The sequence below is a fragment of the Mytilus galloprovincialis genome, chromosome 3, assembly GCF_965363235.1.
Source record: "Mytilus galloprovincialis chromosome 3, xbMytGall1.hap1.1, whole genome shotgun sequence".
Lineage (NCBI taxonomy): Eukaryota > Metazoa > Mollusca > Bivalvia > Mytilida > Mytilidae > Mytilus > Mytilus galloprovincialis.
The window spans coordinates 9,720,914-9,741,491 of NC_134840.1; the positions used below are offsets into that span (position 1 = coordinate 9,720,914).

At 32.5% G+C, this 20,578-nt stretch overlaps 1 protein-coding gene across 2 annotated transcripts in view; it reads right to left on the bottom strand.

Annotated features, from left to right (window-relative positions):
* Positions 1-18,974, bottom strand: part of LOC143067156 (inactive ubiquitin carboxyl-terminal hydrolase MINDY-4B-like) — a 43,512-nt gene extending 24,538 nt beyond the window's left edge. Inside the window, exons 1-8 of one of the 2 annotated variants that reach the window (XM_076240215.1) lie at positions 18,809-18,974; positions 15,980-16,135; positions 14,701-14,718; positions 12,268-12,385; positions 6,661-6,728; positions 5,542-5,661; positions 2,679-2,773; positions 937-1,102 (exon numbers count right to left, since the gene is read on the bottom strand). In XM_076240215.1, the coding sequence (XP_076096330.1) occupies positions 937-1,102; positions 2,679-2,773; positions 5,542-5,661; positions 6,661-6,728; positions 12,268-12,385; positions 14,701-14,718; positions 15,980-16,099 (705 nt within the window). In that variant the 5' untranslated portion in view covers positions 16,100-16,135; positions 18,809-18,974. The remainder of the gene's footprint in view (positions 1-936; positions 1,103-2,678; positions 2,774-5,541; positions 5,662-6,660; positions 6,729-12,267; positions 12,386-14,700; positions 14,719-15,979; positions 16,136-18,808) is intronic. The other variant, XM_076240216.1, reaches the window with a different exon arrangement.
* Positions 18,975-20,578: the final 1,604 nt, after the last annotated feature.

Here is a 20,578-nt window from a genome sequence, read left to right on the forward strand (position 1 = left end):
TTAGAAAGATCATATCATAAGGAACATATGTACTAAGTTTCAAGTTGATTGGACTTCAGCTTCATCAAAAACTACCTTGACCAAAAACTTTAACCTGAAGCGGGACAGACGGACAAACGGACGGACGGACAGACGAACGAACGGACAGACGGACGGCCGAACGGAAGAACGGACGCACAGACCAGAAAACATAATGCCCCTCTACTATCGTAGGTGGGCATAAAAAATTATTGTTGAAAGTGAAAGTAGTGATTTGGTCAAAATGAAAGTAGGGTAGAAATCAACCTTTGTCATTTATTCAAGATTCAAATCCTACCATTGGCAGGCTAATAGGACCCTCAAAAGAAAAAGCACTGATGGATTGTCCTTGGACAAGTATATTTTATTAGAATAATAATGGTCTATAAGCAGTTAAATTTATTTCATGTTTGTAGCGGTGCAAATTTTTTAATTCAATTTGACTTTAACTAAGAAATGCATTGTAGCCAAGGTGAAGAATAATTGTGTTCTGAGGCCTGCTAAGTAATACCTAGGGGAGATAATTCATCATACCTTGCTAAGATATACATAGGGGAGATAATTCATCATACCTTGCTAAGTTATACCTATGGGAGATAATTCATACCATGCTAAGTTATACATAGGGAAGATAATTCATACTTTGCTAAGTTATACATAGGGAAGATAATTCATACCTTGCGAAGTTATACCTAAAAGTTAATTCATTCCTTGCCAAGTTATACAAAGGGTAGATAATTCCTAACTTGCTAAGTTAAACCTGAGGTAGATAATCCGTACCTTGCTAAGTTATACTTTGGGTAGATAAATCATACCTTTCTAAGTTATACCTAGGGGAGATAATTCATAACATGCTAAGTTATACCTGGGGAGATAATTCATAATTGCTATGTTTAAAGTAGGGGAGAGAATTCATACCTTCTCTGTTATCCCATCATCCCTTACACGATAATCTTGATTATAACACCTATCATCTTGTAAGAGACATATACAGCACCGTTTCTTTTCACCTGCGGCCCATAACATCTCACATATAGCACCAATTAATGCACGTTTTCTCTCAAATTCATTTGGTTTTAAGGCACTGTAAGAAAAAATCCATGATATTGAAAAAATAATTGACAAGGCCTGGTCATTAAACATTATATATTAACATGATTACAAGAAAGGAAGTATTTGTCTTTGAAATAGTCTACAACAAATATAATACTTTAGATTGAATACTTTTTTACACCTAAATACCAACTTTTGAAAACATGTAACATGGGATGAGTTGTACTTACCTCCCTTAGACTGTTACTAGTACTAGTGTTAAAATTAAACGTTACTATTCTGAATGTTTGTTTTATCTCTTTTGAGATTGCTCTATAGAGTGTTTCCTATTTTTTTTTCTTTTTTGACTGATTGTATAAGATAAGATATAATTCATTTTCAATAGTGGACCCATTACAGGCATAATCAGTACATTGATTTCTTTTATCACACAATTGCAATAGACAATAAACGAAAATAAAAATAGAAATATGTTTGACAAAATGACATGAAATATAAATTGAGTTAATAATACATGTAGTCGCATATCAAAACCTGTATGTTTAGTGATTATTGACCATGCACCAGAAGCAGCATCATATCCATTATAGAAAAAAAAACTTTGAGTTGAGTCCTTCCTCGTGGCTGATGCATATGAGCAAATACTAAGTATTGTTGTTCATATGCAGGAGTCACCAAGGGCAGGTGCTTAAAGGACACTCAAGCCTCTTCACAGCAATCTAAAAAATTCAAACATTTTACAACACAAATATGAACTAATACTTAAAAAAGAATTACTATATTATAGTCCTCCTTGTAGCTGAAGCACGTAAATAAGATTAATATGTAGTTATCCAAATACAGGAGCCACCAAGGGCAGGTGCTTAAAGGACATAGTAATATATTGTGTAAAATTTCTGTGTAATAATATTTGGATTTAGATGCAGCCTCTAGAACAACCTGTCCCAATGCTCTCAGAGAAAAAAGAGAATACACAAAATATACAAACAATGGTATGAATCATGAGTATTTTTCATTTTGTTTTATAAAATCACACATTTCATACAAGATATCCTTGTTCTCATTACTCATTAACCAAATAAACTGGTCTTATATTGCCAACATATCAAAATTAGCACAATATTTCCTAGAACAAAGTATTAATTTACTTCTCTCATTATTAAATGAGGTACACTTAAGAAGAAAATGTGACTCATCTTCAACTTCAGAACTTGAGCATCTGGGACAAGTTCTATCGTGTGGAGGAATACCCTGATACCTTCCCTTTTCAATCTTTAGGGAGTGTGCTGAAACACGCAGCCTTGTCAGATTTTTTCTAATATCAACATTGTGGATTACAGATAAATATTTTTCAAAGACAAAATACATTTAATCAGAAAAAAATACATTTAATCAGAAAACTGGTAGCAAAACATGTTATCATTTCATTGTGTCACATTCCTCAGATAACATTTTCTCTCCCCTTTTTTAGAAATATTTTAAAGTTTGTGATGTTTATAGATAAATTGAATATACATGTATAACAGAAATTATTAAGCACCAGAAATATGGCAGAAAGTTTTATGAGGTAAAATTTTATAATTGTACTCAAAAAGACATAAAAATACCTTCTTGCAAGTTCCACAGAAAAATATTCTCTTTCAAAAATTAAATGCTTCAACAAAAATGCTTGCACACAAAGCACCAATCCACGAGATCCACACTGAAAGTATAAAAATATATCATCATAATACCCTTACTTATGCTTAATGCTTAGTCCGTTTCTGTGTGTGTTACATTTTAATGTTGTGTCATTGTTCTTCTCTTATATTTAATGCGTTTCCCTCAGTTTTATTTTGTTACCCCAATTTTGTTTTTTGTTCATGGATTTATGAGTTTTGAACAGCGGTATACTACTGTTGCCTTTATTTACAGTATCATACCATAGTTATTTTGGTTTGATGATTTCTATTACTAAAGTTTAATCATTTGATACTTTAAAATTAATTCAATAACAAAGTTTTCATCAATTTTGCAAAATTTGTGTACATAACTATTTTTTTGTAAATGTAGTATATATGTAAAGTATTAGTGGTATACTTCATTTTACTAATTATATCCCTTGTTCCAGAGAAAGAACTTTCTACAAATACCTTCTTCAGTTTTTATATTTTAACTATAAAAGAATATGTTGATGTGGTACAAATGATATAATTGTCAATGAGACAACTATCCATTAGGGTCAAAGGTGAAAGATATAAACAATTATAATTTATTTGTTATTTCAATTTATTCCATTTTTTTTTTTTTATTATTTCATACAATTTAAGAATGATTGCAGATGAAATCAAAATAACTAAATCCTTTGCAGTGAATAATGAAAAACACATACAAATATAAAAGATTGGCATGTGGCAATGGGTTCAACCCATGTCCTCCATCACTCAAGGCCAGCACACTACAATAAAACCACCATTGCTGTTTGTATATTATACTTAGAAAAAGAGGGGAAAAACCAGTTGCAAGGCAAAATAATAAATTTAATTAAATTGTGTAGAAAAAAACAGAAGGTAACAAAATATTTAGGGGAAAAAAATGTCCACAAAGTTCCTAATTAGAATATGATAAAAATATTTCTCAAAATAAACCAATAACCATTAAAATCTGCAGTGTCTATTCTTTCTTACATTATTATTACAATGATCTATTGAAGTTCCATGACTTGAATTTTTTAGTTTATGCAAAATAATAGAGTTAAAATTGATTCTCTTGTAGATATTGAAAATAAAAACCAAACCTATACTAAACATTTTAACAGTGAAATTCTTTGCAAAATTTTGAAGTGCATATATATATCAAGGTGAAATGCTTTACTTTGATGAATTACCTTAGTAAACCTGATGGACTGCCTGATAAAATACAAATTAATGATTAAAAAAAATAGTGATATATTACACCAGTTATTGATTTCTTGATAGGTTTGTAAAATAGAATGCACAAGTTGTCATGTAAAGCTTATCCCCAACTCGTAATCCATTGCATTGGAAAACAAAATAATTGTATCAAAGCGACATTTTTCAATTTTCAATAAACAGTTGACACAGAGATATGTTTCTCTTGCATTTTATTTTAATGTAAAATGCAAATTTAAAATTCCAAACTGTAGTGCAATACTATAATGTGTAAAATATGCAAAACATCCGAAGTCTATAAACAATGACTGAAGCTGCAGGTCCCAATAATCTCTGTGGAAATAAGATATGACAGTGCTAATAAAACTACATACCAAATCTCACCTCCTTATAATCATAATGTGGTTCTGGTGAAGAAAAAAAAAATGTTGGAATTGATAGGCAATAATCTGCAGGAAACATGTACCCTATCTTGGACATTGGGAGTATCAACCTTGTTCTTACTCATAAATGCTGTCTGCTCAGTGGAGAGGAAGCAAATATAAATATGAGATATTTTGGTTTGACTTTCATAGCTAATCTGACATGTACCAGAGGAGAAATAAACTGCAGTACATATTTGATTTGATTCTTAATAAATTTCTGTTTCATTTTATTGTCTTTAAGTTAAGGCTGCATATGTCATTACTTTAAAAAATGTCTGCAAAATAAATATTTTCTCTTGTGGCCTTATAATGAATCAATTATGGTGTTTATTATGACTTTTGTTTGATGCTTAAGAAATCAATGATGTCATTTAACCGATTTTACCTCTCAGCTTTTAACAAAGGAAATCAATTGATATAAAATCAGCCATTTAATAGGTTAACAATCAGTTGACAATGCCATGTTATGTAGGCTCTACATTTAACTAGTGAAATTCCCAGAGAAAAGATAATTGGATAGAAAGGTTCTTTTAAAATTGTTCTACAGGTTAAGGATTGGTGGATATGTAATAATGAACAGAGAAACACAACAATCATTAGATATTCCCCAAATTTAATTTAAACATATTCATTTAGAGTGGATTGGGAAACAAGTTTTGGAACTTATTTTAATCCCTTTCCACTTTGCAGATGCGAATGCTGTCTTGTAGCGGCATTAGCCTGCTCTTTTATCGAAATCTACAAGGGTGTCTTTAGTGTGCAAGAGATATGGCTCTCTCTAAATATTCCCCTGTCAATGAAGCAATGTAAAAAGTCAAAGTCCTTTGAAAGCATTTAAGATGCCCCACACCCCGCCTCCTAACTTAATTTGGGAAAAATTGATTGACCAATAAGAGATATATGTAAAATCGATTTTGGATTAACAAAACTTGCAGCAATGTTGACCCCCACCCCCAAACTATTTGATTTAAGTTTTTTATCCTACATCGATCTTTTGATGTCGTCCCTTACTGTTGTACTTTATAAAGTCATTGATATAACATTATAGACTTCAACATGACAAACCATTAAAATATCACTTTTAAATCGAAATAGAATTAAATAATTCAATCTGCTCATGTCAGAGACCACGTTACAGATTAACATATTCTTACCCTGTGAGTCTGAAGTCCCCATGGAAACAGACTAGAAATATCTTGAAACTGTAACGTAGACTTCTTCCATTCACGACTAAAGGAGTGAAATGGTGATCCATAAACTATATGTCGTAAAGCCTGCAAAACAAACAATTGGGTCTTATATTTATTTGTAGACTTTCTTTCTTTATTTTAATGTTACGTTACTACTGCAGGTTAGGGTGAAGGTTGGCATCTGTTAAAAATTCGCTGCATTTGTTTGCACCTGTTCTAAGTCAGGTCCTGTCAACATTCTTCAGTGGATGTTTGTTAATGTGGTCCATAAGTGTTTCTCGTTTTTCAGATTATACTGTTGATTTTCTGTTCGAATGTTTTTCATAAGTCATTTTAGGGGCCCTTCATAACTTGCAGATTGCTGTGAGCCAATGCTTCATGTTGTTCAAAGCCGTAATTTGCCCTATAATGGTTTACTTTTACTTTTAAAAATGTGTCTTGGATGGAAAGTTGTCTAAATGGAATTCATATCACATCTTCTTATATCTATTTATACTGTTTAACAACACGTCTTAAAATAATGAAAAGTGAATAAGGTCTATATTTTTTTTTATATGAAATAATAGTGCAGAGCCACTGGCAATGGCTGGTAAAAGTTGATAGAAAGACTATATAAAAACATCTTATATTATCTGATACATTTTTATGTGTGGTAAATATGATGATACAAAAATGTGGTTAATAAGATGATACTACATTTGTATCTACAATAAAGGAAGTTACTATTCATTTATAGTTTCCATTTTCTTACTGAATTTTTTTTGTTGATTTGTCATTTTGAGCCTTATGTCCTTTTCTGAGATTTGTTTGCATTCTGTTATTATTGTTTTTATTCTTTTAACATGGAATTGGTTAAATAAAAAAAGCAGATTTTAAGTACTATAGCCAAAATTACTAGTAAATTCAGAAATACCAAATAAATTAATTATTGCATATGATGTATATGTATGCATATAAAAATAACAAAAACCTTGTAGTCTCAGACTCAATAGAATCATATATATTGAGAATTTTCTTCTTCTTCAAAATTTACATATTCTGCAAATTTTGTTAAACATTATCAAGAGCTAATTAGATACTTACTATTGCAGTATCAATTGTAATAGGTGTACCACCCAATAATCTACTAGAACGGGGTCGTATTGTGTTGTCTACAAAATATAACATCCAATTAAATATTAGTTTTCTTGCTATTATTTCAAACGTATAAGTTCAATACTTAACCAGTAGACTGCACAGCTCATCTTGTATTCTTTTTTTTAGTAAAAAACATAAAACACTAGGTAAAAATCACTCAGCAATGACATTAAAATATAGTTAACTGATGAAACCATTAGATGATATCATGATTTTGTTATATATCTTGTCTTGCTGAAAATATATGCTATTGTTAAACATTTTCTCTCTTTTAGCTATATATATATTTATCTTACCTCCTATAGATTTATAGGGATATGATTGGTTAAAGGACTACATGTGGTGACCATGTATATTTGTTATAGGGTGTCCTAAAAAAAATACATGGTTAGTTACCATATGGGGTTAGTAGGAAGTTACTTCCCTTTCAAAACAAAAAAGATGGCATGTCCGTTTATAAAAACAACACAGTGTTGTGGGAAAATGTAAAAGGTTTCAACAGACGAAGAAGTTGGTGATGAATACTTGAAATTAATTCATAAAACAAAGTCAAAGCAAAGAAGTTGTTGTTGTTGGCATTAAGGAGTTACTTCCCTTTCAAAAACAAACTAGAGGCTCTCAAGAGCCGGTATCGCTCAGGCCAAAAAAAAAATATGTCTGTTTCCTGCTTCCAAGGCAAATAAATCAGGGTCGGTAGGTCGGGATTTTTTTTTTCTTTTTTTTTTTCTTTTTTTTTTATTTTTGCACTCCCTGTCAGATTTGCAGTCGGTTACATGTCATGTTTGGTTAGGGTCCTGTACCCCAAAATGATTTAATCCCTTTAAAGAAGCTTTAATTGAATAATCCTCCCAGTGCTGACATTTTTTAAACCTTAATTGTAGCACATTTGTGCTGGGAGCAGCCATTTTGATTGTTTGGGCATAGTAAAATACGGATCTGGATCGGACCGGAAATGAATTTTTCCGGACCGGAAACGATTTTTTTCCGGATTTGAATAAAAAGATCTAGGGTCGGGGGGTTTGAGTCAGGGTCGGTCGGGAAACAGGAAACAGACATATATTTTTTTTTGGCCTCATCTGACTCTCCTTGGGTTATAAATCATATAAAGAAAGATAAAATTTGGATTCAAAGCTTCGACACTTGGCCAGTACCTCATAAGGAAAGGAACATTCATGCTATGTTTGCTTTCATTCAGTTCAGTGGTTCTCTAAAAGAAAACTTTTGTGTGCATTTCCCATAGAGTCCTATGTTAAACTAAGACCCCCCCCCCCCGTTGGCGGCCATCTTGGATGATGGATCGGCGACAAAGTAACAACACTTGGTTAGCACCTCATAAGGAACATTAATGCTATGTTTTGTTTCATTCCATTCAGCAGTTCTCTAAAAGAAGTCAATTGTATGCATTTCCCATAGGATCCTATGTTAAACTAAGACCCCCCCCCCCGTTGGCGGCCATCTTGGATGATTGATCGGCGACAAAGTAACAACACTTGGTTAGCACCTCATAAGGAACATTAATGCTATGTTTTGTTTCATTCCATTCAGCAGTTCTCTAAAAGAAGTCAATTGTATGCATTTCCCATAGGATCCTGTGTTAAACTAAGTCCCCTACTGGCAGCCATCTTGGATGTTGGATCGGCGACAAAGTAACATCACTTGATCAGCAACTCATAAGGAACATTCATAGTATGTTTGGTTTCATTCCATTCAGGGGTTCTCTAAAAGATGACATTTGTATGCATTTCCCATAGGATCCTATGTTAAGGGCATACGATACAGTTACAGGGGAGGTAATGACGTTGCTAACTGATTTAACTTGAAAACGAGTTCATGGACCCCTCTTTTTAAAAATGACACTTGGTTTGATTACGTAAGAGGATTATGTGTACCAATTTTCATGAAAACGTAAATAGTGGAATTTTTTAAATATGATTAATAAACAGCAAACAATGACGTTTTTTCCCTACATTCATGATCACTTGATAAATTTGGGTTATTTGTAAAAATAAAATGTAAAAATTTATGCACTATTTATATAACACATAAATTGCAAACAAAAATTATTTATCAAAAAACAGATCAAGTTTATGTTTTAAAACAAAAAAGTTATGTATTTCTATCGAAAGGAAAAATACGTCCACAAATCCGTATTTTGTCAGAGGATATATCTGAATTTTGAACCTCAATTTACCCGAAAAAGTAGCACATGAAGGTATATCTTTTATTATATATTTAATTCATCAGGTAAAAAATAGCCTACATGCAAATTTTCATCAAACTTTAAATACGCCTTTACGGGATCAAAACTGTATTGTATGCCCTTAAACTGAGCAACCCCACTGGCGGCCATCTTGAATGTTGCATCGGCCACAAAGTAACAATTATACCCGCCAACTTTCACGATTTAGGCGTGAACTACACGATTTTGACCCTCTGTCCCGATTATACGATAGTGATCGTGAAAATAGCCAAAAAACACGATTTTAGTAAAATTTACACGAAAAATATTTTTGTTCCCGATTTTGAACTTTTGAAAGTTTTCCCAAGGGAGACAAATCGTGTCTGACAAATTTCATCCAATCAAAATCTAGTGATTACGCATTCACCAGTTGATTAATGTCGGCATAGTAAACAATCAAAGAATCTTAGATTGTTAGGTATTTTGAGTTGTTTTTTTAGCTTGGGTGTTAAATTTATAAAAATTGGAATCATGATGGGCGAGTTATCACTTACAAAATGGTTCTGTCACCGTCTAAGAAGAAAAAGCGTGTTGCTTCGTGGAAATACTTAAGACAAGTGGGAGAATGATGTCAAGTGCAGGGGCTGGTTGTCTAAATCAACATTAGGATTGTCACATGCCTTTTGTAAAGTTTGCAATAGAGACTTTAAAGTTGACCACGGTGGCCTTAATGATGTCTCCAAACATTCTAGTACTGCTCTTCACCAGAAGTCATTCAACGCACAGAACATACGTACCTTTTGTGTGTGACTGTTTGACATTACAACTTGATATATCGATCTTCATAATATATTGTAGTTTTTTTGTTATTAAATTATCAAAATTATTACTTTTTTTTATTTCTTGACAATGTATCAGACAAACATAAAGTCATCTTACTAGTGTTTATCTCAACAAAAAGAATACAACAATCAAACAATTTAAAAAAAGATGGGTTATAACACAGTATCTTCAACTATCACCCCCCCCCCCCCCCCCCCAAAAAAAAAAGAAGTATGTCAGCCACTTTTAGGAGCCAAATCATCACACGAAAAAATACCGCGAAAAATTCTACCCTCAAAAATGGTGCAGCGCACAAAAACCCCCATGGCCATTTTCAAAAGTTGGCAGGTATGAACAACACTTTGTCAGCACTTCATAAGGAACATTCATGCTATGTTTGGTTTCATTCCATTCAGTGGTTCTCTAAGAGAAGACATTTGTATGCATGTTTTCTATAAAAACTTGTTCTTTATCTATTCAAGTTTTCAAGATGATAGCCAAAAATAGCAAAAACAATCAATAAAGAAATAATTTCAAGCTACCGGTAAGGCAATAAGAGCATACATTTGTACAATTCTTTCAATCACATTTCTAAAGCTAGATACACATTGGATGTTTGAATTTTAGCTAGGTTTTAATTGGTCAAGTGGTTTCAAAGGACAAGATTTTTGTTAACCAACCACCACAAAGGAAGAGGATGAAAGACAGACTGTAAAGTCACATTTAGCACAAGATATGAATTTGTAATCTCTATTTAAATTGGCACACTTTGTAGGGTACATGTATTTTGTATTGTATACAACTATGCATGACCTTGCATGTTCCATATTATATCACTACACTGAACCAAGGTAATGTTTAATTCAAAGTGATAAAATCAATTGGACTTGAACATTACAAACTTTGTTTTGATAACAGTTCAATGCATTGGAAGTAATAAAATACATTGGGGTCATTTAAAATGAACTTTAAAATATAATTTGGCACAATTAATATTTCAAATCAATTAGTGCAAAACAGGAGCTGTAAGGAACTAAAGAGAATTTAAAATTCTAAATATAATTACTTTTATTAGTTATATAAATTGTCTCAAAATCACTACTCATAATGTTTAATTCTAGAATTAAATATGTGTTTAATTAGTGCATAAATGATATAGAAAAAAGAAGTGATTATTGTAAAAATCAAAATCCTGCGGACATGCACACTTCCATTATGTGTACAAACCTACAAAATATGAAAGCTGTAGCTCAAATACTGTAGGAGATAGTCGGAAATATCATATATATGAATGAATGAACAGAGGTAATTAATATGCCCCTCTACATTTTTTCAGGAGGGCATAAAATCTTCATGCTGTGAAGCGTATATTTCCCTCATTAAGTACCAGTGTACAGCCTAATGACATTCAAATTTTTGTTAAAAGAGAAATAAAAAAATAAAATTTAACAAAAATTTGACATAATAAATAATATGAGGGCAAAATCTCAAATTAGTCCTGTCTGTTAGTTTGTATATATACATGTATATATGCAAACTCACATAATACTTAAATTACCATATATAGATATATTCAGTTTATAATAATAAATATTTTCACACAAACTTGTAATGTTTTGTCAATATTGAATACCTACTTGAATGAGAAAATTTAGATAAAAGTATACTACTGCAATAAAATAGATTGGCTTATCTTTAAATCTATTTATTTTGTTGTTAAGACCATTTAATTCTCAAGTACTATACAGATAATTTTAACATGGACAACTATTTATTGATCTATATATCATATATTTCAATAATTAACACAATAAAAGGTACCTGGTAGTGTATAAGTAACTTCAGTTTTGAGGACCGATTTAATATCTGTCAAAATTGTTTTAATTTTTATCAAATATTTATGGATTCATGGTCTGTGACTTAATGACTACATGTACTTTACCAATAAAACTTTATTGCATCTGTATGAAAATAGACTATATACTTACTGTACTTAAGTGAAAATTAGTTCAAAATTTTCTTTATTTAAAAAAAAAAGCCAGAAATGGAGGGAAAATTCCAAAAGTGCAGCTACACACTGAAGTATGAGTAACAAGAATGAGTCCATACTGTACACAGATGCCCCAATCGCACTATCTATGTTCAATGGACTGTGAAATTGGTATAAACAAGAATGTGTCCATAGTACACAAATGCCCCACTCGAACTATCATTTTCTATGTTCAGTGGACCGTGAAATTGGGGTTAAAAATCTAATTTGGCATTAAAATTAGAAAGATCATATCATTGGGAATATGTATACTTAGTTTCAAGTTGATTGCACTTCAACTTCATCAAAAACTACCTTGACCAAAAACTTTAACCTGAAGCAGGATAGACAGACAAACGAACAGACATGCAAATGAAAGGACAAACAGACCAGAAAACATAATGCTCCTCTACTATTGTAGGTGGGGCATAAAAACAGGCAATTATAGCTAATCAAACTGTATAATGATTGAATGGATCTAGGTGACCAAGCTTGGCCAGCTCTAACTCAGTAAGATTATCACCTGCATTGAACTTGACCTCCGGCCATGAATCCACATAAAATGTCTTGACCCTTTGAGTAAGTTTTGGTCGGTCATCTTCTTCTTCATCTCCAACATCACTGAATCCAACTCTTTTTCTCTGTAAAGATAGCATATAACAAAACGTACTTTCAGTTGCCTTTGTAACATGCACAAAAGAATTATGCAAAGTTATCAAATGTTTCTAGCATGTCAAGTGACAAATATTTCATACATATTCAGAACAATATGGTTTGAGCATAATATAAGGGTGTGAAAAATTTTAAAATTAATAATCAAGGTAACAGAAGTGGATAAAACATGGACAAAAATCTACAGAAAATCAAGAATTGGGTACAGACACACAAATATATGTTATACATATTTATGCAACAAAAGTGCTGTGCAAAATCTTATAGAAAATGTTTTTAGAAAGTGACAAAAGGATATCAAGTTTCTGATGAGTAGTTAACACTGACACCTTGTTGCTATATCATTAGTTAAGTAGTTCAATTGTGGAAATTTAATAGAAAATGTAGGTGAATTGTACACCTTTCAATAGATATAAAAAAAAAAAACTACCTGAACATTTAACAAAAAGATTTAATTGTCAATGTTATGTTAAATAGGTTTGTTTTATATATCACTACATTAATTGTTATAACAAGATTGGTTATGAACATCATATAGAATAAATGTAATGAAATAATCCTAAAACTGAAAGACAATCAAATAATTTTCAACAAAAGTTATGATACAGGATTGATATTTTTTTGTTGGTTTACTTATTTTTATAAGGAGTTCAACCTTTAACTTTTTTTTTTAAATATCTGCAGTATTATTATAATATTTTTAAAAGAGAAATTAACATCAGGGTAAGAATAAGTTCTAAAATGTATAACTTAAATCTAGTCTGATTTGAACATTTTAGTTTGACCATAACTTGTGAAAATAACAATACAGGAACAAGTCTGATGTTTAAGGGTCACATTAAGTGCCCATAATGTACATGTACCTATAATGTGTTTATGAACTTTTTGCCCAAAAATATACACAGTATATAGATGTCGCAAGGGGGAAATTAACAAAATCAGCCCATATATATGTTTGAAAACTAAAAATGGTGAAGGAAGATTGCAGAATTAGTAAAATAAAACACTTCAATCAAAGTTTGGTGTGATAAATAGTAAACTAGAGGTCTAAATAGCCTGTATCGTACACATAAGTCTATGTGCATCTTTAACAATGGACACTCTTAAACATTATAGACAAGATTAAATTCATGAAAAACAGTTGTTTTTTTAGTTTTGTAATGCAGATCAAGAATTCTGTTTGAAATTTCTCTCAATCTTCTGTTGACGTTGCCCAAAAAACAAGAAAAAGGTGTAAATAACAGGCTATTATTTGAACTTTGAATTATTTTTAATTATGGATTTTGCTTAATTTCTTGTTCTGGAAATTTTTAATTAATTCCATGTTTATTCTGTACTTAAATGTTCTGTGCTGCGCATAACACTTTTTATTACAAAAGAAGATAGTACATTTTCTATAGAATGTACTGTGCCGCGCACAACACTATCTATACAAAATACATTGTATGAAAAGTGTTATGAACTGCTCAAAACATTATAATACCAAATAAACATGGAATTTATTAAAAATTTCAAGCACAAGAAATTATGCAAATTCCATAATTAAAAATAATTCCAAGTTCAAATAATAGCCTGTTAAATTGTCTTTTAAGGTCAATCACTCCTTTGAAGAGTACTCTACTAATGATTTTGGCACAATTTTACTTATTTGTTATATCCTGTCTTGCCAGTCTTAAGTCAGGAACTACATGTAGTATATATAGTTCAGTGGTTGTTGTTTCAAGTCTGTGTGATTTGTTTTTTGTAAATTGTTTCAAAAAAGTTAGGACATTTGTTTTCTTGTATGAATTGTATCACATTTTTCTTATTTTGGCCTTTTATGGTCATATTTGCTATTTAATGTTTCTCCTGCCTACTTTAACTTTAAAGATAACAAGGAAAATTAAACATGTTAAAAACAAATCATAAAATTTGTCATTTAAGGGTAATAACTCCTATAAGAAATTGTCTGAAAATTTTGACATAAACAGATTGTAGGTAGATCTCAACATTCTGATCCACTCTTTTCCTGTCAGATTTTCTCTATTCTTATTTATAAGTGGCTTAAGAGATAACAAACAAAACTTGCGTTTTACCCCTTAATAAAATTAAAGCCATGTAGGTTGGCTGCGGCTGGTTAATAGGACACATCTTCTAAATATCCAATGATGGTTGTTGTTAAAACTGGTCCAATAGTTTCAGAGGAGATTTTTGTAAAGATGAATGAGTCAACAGATGTCAAGTGATGCAAAAAACTCACTTGGCCCTTGGGGTCAGGTGAGCTAACAACTCAATATTAACTTACTTTACGGGTATCTCCTTCCTAGTAAACAATATTTACATTAATTTTTAAACATGAAATAAGCTGCAGTAAGAACAACTTGTTTCCATATAAAATATATCGAAAACAACATTCTTTAAAGCAAACTTTATCTAGAATGCTCTAAAAAGAGCAAAGATCCAATGACTTACAATGTAATTATTGTAAACTATAAACATGATAAAGGAGTGGACATATCATTCTACAAAATGTAACAAAAAGCTTATATTCAATGACTTGTAATTACTATTTTGTTAACAAATATCATTGAATATTGACAGGACTACCATGACAGTCCATCTTCGCTAACCATGGGTTACGATCCACTCCCGTTCTCTTCACCATTGGTGGATTGGATACAATTTCGGAGACACAAGGTAATGATTTTTATTGGTTGCAGTCGAAACTCGCTGCATCTAATCAAAAAGCACCTATAACATGATCACGTGTAAATGTAGAAAGTGTTTGTAAACAGTTGCCACGTGTTTATTGTGCAACAAGTCTTTGCATCCCTAAACATACGACTATATTTAGTGACAACTTGAATGTTTTTAATCAACTAATAGAAGTTCCTGTGTATGTTTCATGCACAAATGCATGAATGTTGACGTATATTTTCTTTTCTATCTTTACCAAGTGTGTTGAATCTAGACGCTACCGTGTTTTTACATCCAAATTGAAGAGTTCAAGTGCTACCATTGGTCAAGAATAATGTATTCGGAATGGACGCGACTTTAATCTGCCAATAGATGGCGCAACATTGATATCACAAATGTTAGCTCAATCTGCCAAGGGTGAAGAGAACGGGAGTGGATCATAATCCTTGGCTAGCAAAGATGATGACAGTCAGAACTGTACTGGTTCTATATTTGTTCTATTCATTATCATGTTTACCAGGGAATCCTACTTTGCATTGTCTCTATGTGTATTTTTCTAACTCGCATCAAAAGTTGGGAGAAAACTTTATACTTTCTATATTATATAACTTATATCATTTCAATAGGCTATTCAAATATTTTGCCAGTTACATCTGAAACAATTGTAAAGTTTTTATTCATAAATGAAGACATGTACCATGTGTACTGACACTAAATGCATTAAAGATAGACTACATACATGTATAAATTATTCACAGAATAAGAAGCAAATTGAACATGACCCTGATTATTTCACTTAATCTAGCTATAGCTATCTGGCATGGAAAAGAAAATTTAGGATGAGTTGTCTTGTTTGCAAATGGATGTTGTTAACATGTTTTACTCACTTTATTATCTTTCAGGCCAAATACAATACTGTTGTCAAAAAGTTTTAAAAGCCGGTCAAGTCGCTCTCTTTCTTCACCAGGGGTAGACAACCCCAAATTTGTTGTTTTTGTAGTTGCCATTGCAGCAATTCATAGTCCTCTCTTTTTGTTAAAATGCTGAAACGAATTGAAAAATGTATAAATATTTTTGGCATGCATACATTGTACATGTATGTGCACTACAAATGTATGATCATCATGGCCAAAATTGTTATATAAGAAGTAAAGACGGACACACCAGTGACGGATCAAGAAGTTTTCATAAGAGGGGGCACACTGACTATCTAAGAGGGACTTGCTCCAGTCATGCTTCAGTGATTCCCTTTATAACCAACAAACTTTTCTCACATAAAGGATAAAGGGGGTTAGGGGGAGGGGATTTGGCCTAGGTATCAGGTCTGTTCGCGCCCAATACAATTTCGCACCCTACATGTTGGCACCTTGCACGTTCGCACCCAAGGTCCGTTCACACCCAATTTAAAATCAAGTTCCAGTTGAATAATTAGAAAATCATGATTGTTGTTTTAAATTGCCCTGATGTAAATACTGCATGTACATGTATGTAGCTTCGTATGAGTAAAACATTGAAAATTTTGAATGAAAAACACAAAAGATAATTGTTTTTTAACAGATTGGCCCCTTTAATCTGAAACAATTAAATAAAAAAATAAAGCAATACAATAACCAAAATTGATTAATATTTAAGATTTATTCCACCCAAAAATCCCGGTCGTCAGAATCTCACTTTATTTGGAAACAATGATTAAAAATATATTAACAATACACTATCCAAAACATGATTAACATGATTAAGATTTATTCAACACAAAAAACACGTTGTCTCACTTTATTTTGAGACAATGACAACAAATATACTAATAGGAATACACTTGTCAATACTTGTTTATAAAGTTATCAAACACAAAACCAATAAAAATTGGGCGCGAACGTGGGGGGTGCGAAAGTGAAAGGGCGTGAACATGATCGGGTGCGAACGTGAATGGGCGCGAACAGACCCGGATTCGTTGGCCTATTGGTCTAGTCCCATGGCACCCCCTAAATCCACCTCTGCTCACTATACATATACATTAACTAAAGTCTTGAAGCATAAAAAGAAAACCTTTGAAATAACTGACTATCTTTTTGGGTATAACTGTGCCGACAGCAGTTGCCAAATCATACCCTGTTCTAAACAGAAAACATTGAAAATATACTGTTCTATACACACTCAGAAAATGTGTACCATGCTCTAGACCGTATAAAATAGATGCAGCTCTAGACACAAGTTCTAGACTGTATCTTAAAACAGTTAACCAAGCAGGGGTGTGGAAATATTTGTTGTGATATTTGTTGTGGGCACTTGTCCCCGGGCAAGTGAAACCTAAAATTTTACTTGTCCGGAAAAAAATTTACTTGCCCTGATTATCCCAATAAATATTGAAGTATTTCTTGTTGGCTAATATATGATTCGTACTTAGCACTGTTGTGCATCACAAACAAATGAAATCTATTTGTTTATATGTGTAAAAAATTAGGAAAGTAGGAAATGGGTTGACATCAATGGGACAGAAACCTAACAGCAAACCAACCAATGAAATGACATGTAAACACGGTAAAGGACAATTTTGCAGCAGTTTTTGAATAAAAATTGTAGCCAGTAGGTACATATACTAAATTTGAGGACAGTGATTGAAGAAATGTAAACTAAATAATAGATAAACTATTGATTTTGTGGTGTTTCTCTCAACTGACACACTTGGTTTTTTCTTGATTATTTAGTATTGTCTTGAAGGGCAATTAAAGCGTCCCTTTTATTTTCCACTTCGACATAAATAATGTTGACCTTTCATCTATAAATAAGACAAAAACTTATTTTCCGAATTTCCATAGATAGCCAGGGGCAATCTGATATCCACGATGTCTGAAATTCTCGCTTCCGTTTTTGTTTTTAAATACTGTGTCCTCCATTTGCATTTAAGGTTTTGTACTCGACTCATGACTCTTTTTGTCTTGCTTGCCCACCTTTTTATTAAGTATTTATCAATCTGAATCTCGATACAAAATTTAAAGAAATGACACTTCTGGTAAATGATGGATAAAACCTAATCGACGATCCCGGGTCAATTGACAAAGCCAATGCAATGTTACGCGACTCGGGTTCGCATACTTATTTTTATTTATTTTGGTAATCGATCTATTTCTGGTATCATGTAATATTTATCGTCATGAACATTGATGTTTTTACTTGCTGAACATTGGTTTCTTTTACATAAATTAAACATCTTTATACGTTTTGAAATTAATTTTATATTTTTGTTGGATTTGAACTTTGTCTATGATATATATTTTTACTTGTCCACGGGCAACAAAGACAAAAATAATTACTTGTCCGGTTGTTCAAATGTACGAGTCGGGCGAGTCGGTCATAGCATTTCCACACCCCTGCCAAGCGATTGTGTTCTAGGTAAATACTTTGTTTATAAAAAGACCCCATTCTCACCAGCAGGACATGAACTAGTCCAAATAATTATGACATCTGGCAAGGCTATTTTATTTTTTTCTGGGACGCCGTAGGAAAAGCCGTCACAGAAAAAAATAAAATAGCCTTGCCAGATGTCATAATTATTTGGACTAGGCATGAACAAGTGACCCTGTTATGCTGCACACTCATACCACTAAAAAATATAGGAAGTACAGAGGCAGTTAAAGATTAAAAAACGCCAGTATCGACTCAACATATTTAACTGTACACTCAACATATTTAACTGTGTTTAAAATGAATTAACTTACAGGTTGCGTGACTATTCCATAATTGCGTGCAACTGTGTGAATATTGATGATTTAGAGCTAAAGGATTTTTACAATTAATCTTGGTCGACTAATTTAAAGTTAAGTGTTGTTTTTATGTCCCTGAAAAATTTATGACTTTCATCCTGATCATGTTGCCAAAGACGCTTTTCTCTTCGGAACTCCTCTAGAAAAATGGCGGGAAAATGATTTTTTTTTAAAAGAATCTTCTCACACTTTTGATAATCACTTTTAATGCTAGATTCTACATGAGCACGTAATTTGTTCTATCTAATCACTCGTATTGAAAAGAGTAGAAAGTCTTTATAATATTTTTTTAATCAGATTTGTATAACCAGAGACATACAAATTGTATTATGATCTATTATATGTCTGTGGTGTGTAACCGGAAAGCATACATGTATCGACTCTACAAATTTATCTGTATCTGTATCGTTAGTTTACTACTGGCTTTTACTCTACGGGAGAGAGAGCGCGCGTATTGACGGTGTTGGAGAGCTGTTTTGAAGGCTCTCAACTTACTTGGCGCACACTATTTGCTTCTTCCAGATGGTTCCATTGAATCACAGTCATACATTGTAGCTTACACGTGATTGATGTCACGGATACTGGACGGTATAGTTTGAGTCCGTTTGATGTTGAGTCTTCTTTAAGACAGGGACCATGTTATCTGTCCTCCAATCTTGGATTACCTGGATTATAAGGGCTGTGCGGAGACATGATGGTTTCCATTGTATTACCCAGTGGCGGATCCAGGGGGGGGGGGGGGTGCGCACCCCCCCCCCTTTATTTTTGCCGATCAATGCATTTGTATCGGGACATATGTTTTGCACCCCCCTTTGCCCTGGGTGCCCTGGGTTAGCACCCCCCCCCCCCCTTTCGAAAATTCCTGCATCCGCCCCTGTTACCTGGATTATAAGGGCTGTGAGACATGATGGTTTCCATTGTATTACCTGGATTATAAGGGCTGTGAGACATGATGGTTTCCATTGTATTACCTGGATTATAAGGGCTGTGAGATATGATGGTTTCCATTGTATTACCTGGATTATAAGGGCTGTGAGACATTATGGTTTCCATTGTATTACCTGGATTATAAGGGCTGTGAGACATGATGGTTTCCATTGTAGGCCTATTACCTGCATTCAGTATTAGAGCTTTGGAATATTATTCATGTTATTATATTGGATTATCTTTCCTTAACCTGAAAACTAGTTTTACTCAAATCGGAGGTATCAAATCGATCAGGAACTTAATGTTATGTTGATTGTCTTGTCATCTCTCTTATTTACAATAAACATAATACAATTGCTATGGAGAAAAGTGAAATAAAGTTTTATGTCCAAGACGACAAAATTAACCAGGATTTTAAAATATAGAAGGCAACAAACAGTCTTCAACAATATTTCAATAACTTGTCTTAAAACTTTTAGTGAGGTGAGAGTTGAGGGACTTTAAGATAAGCAATAAAAGCGTTTTTTATGCCCCGCAACTATATATATATATGTTATGGGTATATAGTTATTCCGCATAATTCCTCCTACAGTTTGAATCCTAGGAAGTTTTTACTTTGATGTCTGTTTGTACATGTATAGAAAGTGTGCATGTTATTAGGGTTTTGATTTTTATTAATATTTACTCTTTTGAGAGATCGTTGAACTTTGTCATTTTTGGGGTAAAAGCGGTTAAGTGTTCATTGCTATTCCACATTGCTCAACTTCGTTTATTTTAATAAGATGACACTTTGCGTCT